This window comes from Triticum dicoccoides, chromosome 6A, assembly GCF_002162155.2.
Source record: "Triticum dicoccoides isolate Atlit2015 ecotype Zavitan chromosome 6A, WEW_v2.0, whole genome shotgun sequence".
NCBI classification, from domain to species: Eukaryota; Viridiplantae; Streptophyta; class Magnoliopsida; order Poales; family Poaceae; genus Triticum; species Triticum dicoccoides.
Genome location: NC_041390.1, coordinates 472,282,444 through 472,292,147, shown reverse-complemented (window position 1 = coordinate 472,292,147; position 9,704 = coordinate 472,282,444). Strand labels below are relative to the sequence as shown.

Below are 9,704 nucleotides of genomic sequence, written 5' to 3'. Positions count from 1 at the left end.
ATTATTTTTTTTGTTCTTTTGTTTTCTGGTTTTAATCTTTTCTTTTATTTATTTCACTTTTCTGTTTTAATTCAATTTAAAATATTTATGCATTTTATAAAACTGTATCTTCTACACCATAATTATTTATGTAATATTTAGTACAAACCGAACATTTTAGTTTAATATTTTGAAATCTTTTATCGTTTATCTAGAATTTGAATTTTGAATTCGAACGGGGTAGAATCATCGCAAGATTAACAACAGTAATCGTGGTGATGTGGCATTGTTAGCAGAAATTACTGTAGCTTAAATATCCGGGCATCACAGTCATTCACTTGAGAAAAAAATGCTGCTGTCCTACAAAACTCTGTGCTTGGAGACCCAACTGAGTCTACAAAAATAAAAATTGCGTAGTAGGCATCAAGCGCGCACACACATTTTGAAAACAAAGTCTAACCATTTTGACTAACTAAATATGCCTCACAAAAATTGTACCATTGGATTTGTATTTTAAGAAAGTTTCCAATGCTATAATTGTATAACATATAACACTTATATTATTAACTATTAGTGATCAAAATTAAATCATGCAAAACAAGAGCGCCATGGTAAAATGAGATATACTTTGAAATTACTCGACTGGAATTAGCCTTCGAAATGAATGATACATTGGACTTCAAATGAATGGTACTCAACCGGAATTTTAGGATAGCCTAATGCGAGCTCTCTCACGTCTTCTATGTTTTTGGTCGTTGGATGACGTTTTAATTAGTTTCTAGCCGTCAGATCTTCCTCTAAACAATAGTTTACCATGATTTGGTCAGCTTATCCTAATGAGCCACTACTCTTAAGGACATTTTTGAAGGCTTGTGGTTGGTTGGGTTTCTATGGAATCACACTATAGTAACATTTCCTCCTGTAGCCCTAGGTGGAGGCCGGTTGCGGAGAGGAGAACCCCGTTGCCTCCGCTCCGGTTAGTAGTTTAGGCTAGGGTTTTTTTAGTCCTTGCTGGTGTAACGCTAGGGTAGAGGATGACGCTTCTTCTTGGAGTTTGTCTTCCGGGCTTCGACCCTTCTCGAGATTCGTCTGTTTAGATATAGTCGACGAGCTCCAGTGTAGATTTTTGCCATCTTCTTGGGGCGGTGTGGTTACAGTTTCTCGTCATGTGGCGAGATTTGGTGTCAGATGATTAAGATCTATGCATGGTTCAACGACGATGACTACGGCTGGCATTGGTCCTTAGGGACACGTGGAACTATCATCGACAGGCTTCGGTGGGGAACAGTGACAGCAGCACGTCGATGGCTTATTTTGGCGGCAGTGAAGGTCGTTCGGTGGTCTCGAAATCTCAATGTTATTTTTGTTATGTTTAAGGTACCTTTTACTCCCGATGAATCTTTTATAATAAATATGATCCTTTCAAAGAAAACTGGAATTAGACTTCAAATTCTTCTTTGAAAAGGATGCATAGCGTCAAAGCGGCCCTTAATATTCAGATAAACCCCTTTCCAATCCTCCGGATCTCGTAGGCCAAAGAGCAAAATCATAGAGGGGGGAACCGACCGACAGACACCTGTGCCGACCCTTCGCCTCTGCCGGCGCGCATGGCTTCCGCATCCGCCTCGCCACCGGCGAACGCCCACGCACCGCAGGCGCTGTCTAAGTCCACTCTCCTGGGCGGCGTTGGGGATCTGGACGCGGCCGTGTCCCTCCGCCTCCACGCCCTCTTCCTCCCGGTGCCCCGCCTCCTCCTCAAGGCCTTCGAGGTCGCCGGCGACGGGCGCATCTGGCTCCCCGTCCCCATCTCCCTGCTGCTGATCTCCACCACCACCTCGTCCGTGGTCTCCCCTCTCCTCGTCGGCCTCGTCGTGGGCCTGGTGCTCGACCTCGCCTTCGTCGGCCTCGCCAAGCTCATCGTCCGCCGTCCGCGCCCGGCATACAACGCCGCGGACATGTATGTCGCCGTCTCCGTTGACCACTGGTCCTTCCCCAGCGGTCACTCCTCGCGCGCCTTCCTCGTCGCCGCCTTCCTCGCGGACGGGGGCCTCCCTCTCCCTCGCGAGCTGCTGTTCCTCTGGGCGGCCGCGACTTCGGCGTCAAGGGTGCTTCTGGGCCGGCACTACATTCTCGATGTGCTCGCCGGCGCTTGGCTCGGCGTGCTGGAGGCCTGCCTCAGCAACTTGATCTTGAGATTCTTGTGCGGCCGCACCAGCTTTCTTGTATGCTAGTTCTTGCATGTTTTTGGTCATTCGCATCACTGTCACACAAGTGCATTTTTTGTTGCAATTGATTCACATTTGTGAGCACACATGTTTTTGCTAGTGCTTGAACTGATGAGTATGCCATGTGCCATGAACATGAAGGATATATTGAAGCCAGTTGCTTTTTTATGAGCACTTTTATGAACACTTTTATATGAGTACAATTGTTGGTGGATGGTGGTTTCTTCACCTTTCAGTTATTGCAAATGACAATTGACAACTAGCAGCAGTACTGATGTCCTAACATGATTACTCTTCCTTCATCACGCCAGGTGCTAGCTAGATTTACGTTGCTTAGGCTGAGTGCATTGGAAACATTGGTTTTTAGATCCCAGGTGTTCTTACCCTCATCATGGGTAGACAGTTCTTCTTCAGTGAATGTTCACATCATAGTTGCCTATACAGTAGTACAAAAATCTTTGTAAAATGGATATGCTGCTAGCAGTATATGCTAGATATATTCCATGCCAATTTGATTTGTCAGGTTACACTAGAGAGGTTTAAGAAGTGCTATCAGCTGCAGGAGGCTCCTCTCAGAAAATGGCACCAGTCATCCAGTTATATTAGTCTGTTCCTCTCGATCAAGAAAGAGTCTTCTCAGAACTAGGATGTTGTTTCAGCTTGCTTCTGGGAGATCTCACAGAAGAAAGTAATCGATGGCAGGTGGTGTATCCAAATGTTGAAAGCGAGTGGGAATCGGCCGGGGAGCAAGAGGTTGCAACTGTCTGCATCCACTGGCGAGTGGCGACAATCCCGGATGAGAAAACAAGGAGCGATCGCGGCATTTTGTACTGTTTTGCCTCAAGACCTTTGATATTTCAGCAACACTCATAATCAGCTACAGTAACAATTCTGGACTTGTTTGACCGTGGCATGTCTTTGGGGAAAGTGGACGACGGTAGCTGAACAAGCTCGTTTCCGGCGTAGAAGCCTCAGATCTGAGTGATGATAAGTTGATGACCTAACGCCGCATCATTTGTACTGATTGTTCCGATGATGCTTGCCTGGCAGTTCATTGGTCGGTTTGGTACCCTTTCGGTGCGGTTTGGTAGCCAGCTATTTTCAGAAACTAAATAGCTTCCAGCGTAGAGTTCATCCTTTTTTAGGGTAGAATTCATGTGTTTGATCAGATGATCAGTGGCTCCTGCACCTCAGCTCACGGACTCGCAACCACGTTCCCTGTTGGTACGTTTTGGCAGGACATGTTACCTTAATTAATTGTTATAAGGACCTGAATATCGAGTCAGATTTGTAGGCAAGAAAAGTCGATCATTTTTCATGGCAAATTACATTACATTCGTCCAGGATGATAAATTTAGTTGACGAGTATGGCAAATCCGTCTCAGTTTAACAGAAATTGTATTTTAGCGTAGGATTTATATGTGCAATATATAGAGTACATCTATGTGTTTTAGCAAAATCAAAAGTTGTTAATGTTATGAAAAGGTGGGCGCGGGCGTCGGTCGGAGTTGGAGAGGACAAAGGGGAAGAAAAGATATAGGATCCTTTCCCGGGCGGCGACGTGGGTGCCGTGTCCGGCCAATCCCAACTGGCAAACCCGGCTCCGCCGCCGTTGCCCGAACCCAGCTACTACTGTATTATAAACTCCTCAACCAACGCAACGCAACGCAAGGCGCGCTACAGATAAAAGGGAACCAAGAAAGAAGAACCCCGGATTGCCCACGACGCAACCGCTCCCAATCCATCCATCAATCAATCAATCAGCCAATCGCCAGTGTTTCCCAACCGAAACCGCCTAATCCATCCATCAATCCTCTGTCTGCGCCAGCCCGAATTCCTCCCCTCCTCCGATACGCCCCCTCTCCCCCATCGACAAATCCTCTGCCCTTCCCCTGCTTCGCCCTTCATAGCCGGAAAGAAGAGGATAGCCTCCGCCGGCCGCCTCTTGGTGCTTTGCTTCTAGAGCAGGAAACGACGTTCTTGGATCGTCCTCGCGACTCTGCCGGCGAGTGAAAAGGAGGAGAATCTTTGGTGTTTGGTCCCGACTCTCCCTCCGGTCGTCGTTTCGTTTGCCGGCACGATGAGTAATACGCTGCTCCGAATCTACCCTTCCGAGCTCAAGATGCCATGTAAGTTGCTTCCGGCACCTGCCCTCAGCTAGTTTCTGCTGTTTCTTGATCCCTATTGGCCTGTGGGGACTGATCGGATCGTTCATGTGTCGATGTTCCGAGCAGTTGAGCTCAGGAAGTCGAATTCAGGATGCATCGAGCTCGTCAACAAGACCGATCAGCGTGTAGCTTTCAAGGTGGGGATTTTTGCCACGGTTTTGTTCTGAGTTCTGAAACCTGCAGTGTGATATTCTGGAGGTATCTTGCTGACGGATTTCCTATGCGATGCTCAATGTGCAGGTGAAAACAACTAACCCCAAAAAGTACGCAGTGCGGCCTACCTCCGGCATCGTGCCGCCAGGGGGATCCTGCGGTATCACAAGTGCGTCCACTTTGCTGCATTAGATGCGTTATTGTTACTTGATTGGTTGATGAGCCACTCATGTGGCATTGTTGCCTGTTCTAGTTACGATGCAGGCACCCAAGGAGATCCCGCAGGATTACCAATGCAAGGACAAGTTCCTCATTCAAAGCGTCATAGTGCAGGAAGGGGTAACGCATAAGGACATTGTCCCTGAGATGGTAAGTTCTTGCAGCACCCGAGGCCGACCCCGTGGATGTTGATTGATTGTGTCGTTTGTGTGAGCTGTAATGTGAGTGTTATGGTTTGTAGTTCGGCAGAGCGCCTGGCAGGGTGGTGGAGGAGTTCAAGCTGCGGGTGATCTACATCCCTGCAAATCCCCCCTCACCGGTGCCTGAGGGAGACGAGGAAGAGATTGCAGATATGGAGGTCGACCATGAAGTGTTTAGACAATCCATGATCGATGCTGTAAGTGGTGCCATTGCTGCTTGATGCTGTAAGATATGATGCCATGTTTGTTCCTAAATCCTAATGATGGTTGGTGTGCTCTCTTCCTTTTCAGGCATCTAGGCAAGAATATGCATCTGGACCACAAGCTTCACATGACAAGGTGACTGTTTGTTCCACTGAAAACAGCATTGCTATGTTCTTGCATCTGTCAGTGACAGAACATTGTGTCTAAATACCTGTTGTTGCACATAACAACATCAAATGTGCAGTACATTACTCAGTGATACACTGTGCTTTGCACTATTATTCTGCTTGGATGTTTATCTTCATCAAATTATTATGCTTAAAAAAATGTACTCCCTCCGATCCATATTACTTGTCGCTATTTGGAATGGTGATATTTAGCTCTAGTTTAGCACTGTCATATGCTTGCAAGCTACAGACTCTTGCCATGTAACCTACCAATCGACTAGGATTTTTATTGTTTGAAGAGAATTGTAGTAGCTAATCTCATATTTCTTAAATGCCCCTCTCCGTGCCATTGTTGGTATGACAGTGATATCTAATGTTTATTAATGCTCGTCTACATTGATAGAATTTTCGTTTCTATTAATATGTTTATACCATCTTAAAAGTTCCCGAGCAAATTTATGTTTCTGAGATTATTGATCTGCTGTGATTCTTTAGGACGCCTCTACGGTAAAGTCAGAAGTTGTTAAATATGTGGCTGAAAACAAGAAGCTTCAACAAGAGCTGGTATGACTTCTCATCTAATGAGGATATATTGACACTATTTCCATATAAGTATTATGTGGCTGTGTCACTTCTCCCCAAAATCTTTATCCTGAAAACATGTTGCATTTTTTTAAGAAATGATGAAAGAGATCAATTTATCATCCAAGTTATGCAGAGAAACTGGGTAAATCTTGATGTGTATTGCCCGCACAATTATATTGCAGACATAACTAATTTTGCAAGAAAGTAACCTGATCAGTCTGCTAACTCCTGCCAAACCTGATATAATATCTCCAGACTATCATAACACAACACGAAAAGATCAAAAGAAGTTGACAGGAGTTCTGCCAAAAGAAAATAATATCTCCTACTATCATAATACATTAATGGAAAAAAGTCAACTTGTTTGCTTTTCCAAACCAAACTCTGTTGCTAGACATTATGATTTTGTATTCTGATATCTAATCCTAGTAAACGCTGCTTCATTTTCAGGAACAGCTTAGCGAGAGAAGGCAGTCTCTTGGGGGTTTCTCACGTACGTTTGTGCTCTTCGTCTTCCTGTTATCTGTTCTTGTTGGATACTGGATGACAGGTCGGAAGGTTTAGCCACAAATAGTGGCTACATATACATATGGTTTTGCGGCTTGGTGTATGCCTTGCCTGGTTACCCCTTGTTTTGGATGATTTTTCTCTTCTGTTTTTTTTTTAGTTTAGTCTACACTGTATAGACAGGTGTTCTGGGTTTGAAGTTATACATGTGTTGGGGGTGTACATTTTTTGTGGAATATGCAGAAGACACTGCATATCTATTCCATTAAGAACTCACCCCTTTGAACAAGATTCAAATGATAACTGCATTGTGTTTTTTATTTCCTTTTTGCAAATTTTATAACCTTTTGTCAATTGATTCCACCACCTGCTGCAATCTGTTTCCTTAACCTCCTGCTTGTAAGGAAAGAAAACTGACGGTGATATAGTATGCCCTAGTGGAAGGCCTGGGCCTTCCATGTATGTAAGGAAGCCCGTAACTGCCTGGCCCGGTAGCGTAGCCCACTTGATCAGCCCCACCGCAGGCGATGCCCTAGAATCTCTGCTTGGGGTGCCATTCAATATTTAGAGCATCTCCAACAGCCGCGCTATATAAGCGCCGCACCGGAAATTTATGGTTTTTAGCACGCGCGTAATCGCTAAGCGAGCTCCAACGAACACGCAAAAACCCCGCGCGCGGCATATAGAGTTCAGCGCGTGGTCTGAAACGCCATCGCGCGCCATTTATTTGCTGCGCCTGCTACCGCGCGCCACACACTCGAGCGTCCGCTCGCGACTTCCATCTACCCTGACCCAGGCATTAGCGCCGCCGCCCGCACCACCCCATTTGTTCCGACGACCATTCCGACGCTTTCCCGGCCTATACCCACGTAGCTGCCGCTTCCTCCTCCCTTCAGTCGCCGCCGCCCCTCGCGCGTGCCATTCCTTCGACGAACAACGCCCGACCGCTCACTACCGCTCGGCGCCCACAAGGTGTTCGACAAAACGCTTGCAAGGTATGTATTGCTTCAACTTGACATTTTTTACATGAATTTGGTGCATGTTGTTTGTAGTTTTTTATAGCCTAGTTTAAATTGAATATTGTAGATGAGTTCGTCGTATGATTCTTTCGAAGAAGAATTTGATATTGAAGAGGAGGAGGATCTTGTTATGATCCTAGCTATGCACATCAATAAAAAACCGAAGCACGGTGATTCGGTTATGGATCGACAGCAAATTTGAAGAGATAGGATCGATGCCCACAACAGATTGACAAGGCGCTATTTTGCGGATAATCCCGTGTACCCTGAGTCGTACTTCCGGCGCCGGTTTAAGATGAGCACCGAGTTGTTCAGGCGCATTGCAGAGAAACTAGCGAGCCATGACCGGTTTTTTCAGCAAAGGAGGAATGTCACCGGAGAGCTCGGGCTTAGCACCTTTCAGAAGGTGACAGCCGCTTTGCGTATGTTGGCATACGGTATTCCTGCTGATCTAGTTGATGACCACTTGGCCATGGGTGAGAGTCAAGACATAATGTGTGTCAAGCGCTTCGCAGTCAGAATTGTGCAAGTGTTTGGCCAGGAGTATTTGAGATCTCCCAATGCTGAAGACGCCGCAAGGCTATTGGAGATGAACAAAGCTCGCGACTTTCCAGATATGCTTGACTTAATAGATTGCATGCATTGGAGTTGGAAGAATTGTCCTAAGGCATGGCATGGAAAATTCCACGTCCAAAAAAGGGTTCCACTATAATCCTTGAAGCGGTGGCCGATCAAGAGATTTGGATTTGGCATGCTTTTTTTCAAATGCCTGGATCTTTGAATGACATCAACGTTGTTTATCAGTCACCACCGATGAATAAGATTGCAAATGGTGAACTGCCACCGGTGCAGTTTGTAGCAAATGGCCATACATACAACTATGGCTACTATCTTGCGGATGTCATCTACCCAAAGTGGCAAACATTTGTGAAGCCGTTGAAAAAACCAAAAGGTAAGAAAAATCTTGATTTCCACAATGCTCAGGCGGCGGCTAGAAAAGATGTGGAGAGAGCTTTTGGGATTTTGCAAGCCCAATTTGCTATTGTGAGAGGACCGGCTAGATTTTAGGATCAAAAGATGCTTTGGTACATCATGCACGCTTGTGTGATCATGAGCGTGGCCAAGATTTAGACTACTCTCAGTATGAGCTCTCAGGACATTCCGTGCGAGTGCGGCAGAGGGCTGCCAGGGTGGCCCATTTTGTTGCCTCCTATCATGCCATTCGACATGCCGAAACACATGATGATCTTCAGAAGGATCTCACTATGAGTGATGGGCATGGAATGGCCCACAAAGGGCATCATGATTTATGCGTTTGATGTTGTATTGTTGAAGTATTTGGTCTATTGCAAGATAAACTATTTGTTTGAGTTGTAATAATGAAATTGAACTATTTATTGTTGATTTCTTTTGTTTGTGTTTGATCTTCTTGGTTGTGTTTGGAGTGCATATGTTGTTTGTGCGTGAGCGCGTGCGGTTTTTTTGCAGCGGCTGCTGGAGCGGCTCGTGCGCTAAACTTTGCAGCGGCCGCTGGAGCAAGCGCTCCGCACCATGCAAAAACTCGCGAACCGCGCGCTACAAACGCTTTTTTAGCACGTCGCACGGCTGTTGGAGATGCTCTTACGCTGCATATAGTACAATTGAGTCTAAAAATCATCATAATCTCAACAAATAGTCATAAAATGTAAAATATTCGGTCTTAATTATATAGTAAAACTCATTTACAATTTTTTGTTGCGACCAACGACTACATGAGTTTTGTCGCTAGGAATTTTTTTTGCTGGAACATGGTGGTGCAAACCGACGCCGGCAGTGAGCCGTAGGAGGTGACATTGGGAATGCGGCAACCATAGTGAATGCACGTTGGAACCGGCCAATGGGAGAGCTACAATCGTAAAGGGCAAAAGCTGGAGCCAACATGCTGCAATCCCGGTGACCGCATGCCGAGTGACGGCAAGATGGAAATGTGTTGTTTCCATCGGGGCCGACGACGTCGATCGACCGCCGCGTCTCGTGAAGGAGCACCCTACGAAGGAGGCATACTGGTGACTCCGCCTCTCTCTCGTGTGCGTGATGCGGGGGTGAGAAGTACACTGGGGGGTGGTGATAAGGGGTTGCTTGATCTTCTTAGTGAGCTGATGATGTCGATGACGAATTGGTTGGATAATTTGCGAGACGCTCATAAACTCTGTGATAGTTCCTCTGTTGCCAATGCGGCGGATCTTCAACCCTATGGATATTCGCAACACCACACACTTGCGCACATCGCCGCCGACCA

The 9,704-nt window shown here is 46.0% G+C and overlaps 2 protein-coding genes across 2 annotated transcripts; both read left to right on the top strand.

Annotated features, from left to right (window-relative positions):
- The first annotated feature begins 1,500 nt into the window (after positions 1-1,500).
- Positions 1,501-2,390, top strand: LOC119319371 (probable lipid phosphate phosphatase beta). The gene has a single exon (XM_037593862.1). It carries the CDS (start codon positions 1,587-1,589, stop codon positions 2,208-2,210), a length of 624 nt encoding a protein of 207 aa, XP_037449759.1. The 5' UTR covers positions 1,501-1,586; the 3' UTR covers positions 2,211-2,390.
- A 1,378-nt stretch (positions 2,391-3,768) lies between these two features.
- On the top strand, positions 3,769-6,727 carry LOC119317351 (vesicle-associated protein 1-3-like). Its single transcript, XM_037591786.1, has 8 exons — positions 3,769-4,333; positions 4,439-4,509; positions 4,613-4,694; positions 4,779-4,894; positions 4,986-5,141; positions 5,236-5,283; positions 5,811-5,879; positions 6,351-6,727. Exons 1-8 carry the CDS (start codon positions 4,285-4,287, stop codon positions 6,462-6,464), a joined length of 705 nt encoding a protein of 234 aa, XP_037447683.1. The 5' UTR covers positions 3,769-4,284; the 3' UTR covers positions 6,465-6,727.
- Positions 6,728-9,704: the final 2,977 nt, after the last annotated feature.

Excerpts from the sequence above, each read along its gene's own strand:
- LOC119319371 (XM_037593862.1), top strand. The coding sequence starts at position 1,587 with ATGGCTTCCGCATCCGCCTCGCCACCGGCGAACGCCCACGCACCGCAG.
- LOC119317351 (XM_037591786.1), top strand. The coding sequence starts at position 4,285 with ATGAGTAATACGCTGCTCCGAATCTACCCTTCCGAGCTCAAGATGCCA. Across the intron at positions 4,510-4,612 it reads ATCAGCGTGTAGCTTTCAAG|GTGAAAACAACTAACCCCAA; the intron begins GTGGGGATTTTT and ends CTCAATGTGCAG. Across the intron at positions 4,695-4,778 it reads GGGATCCTGCGGTATCACAA|TTACGATGCAGGCACCCAAG; the intron begins GTGCGTCCACTT and ends TGCCTGTTCTAG.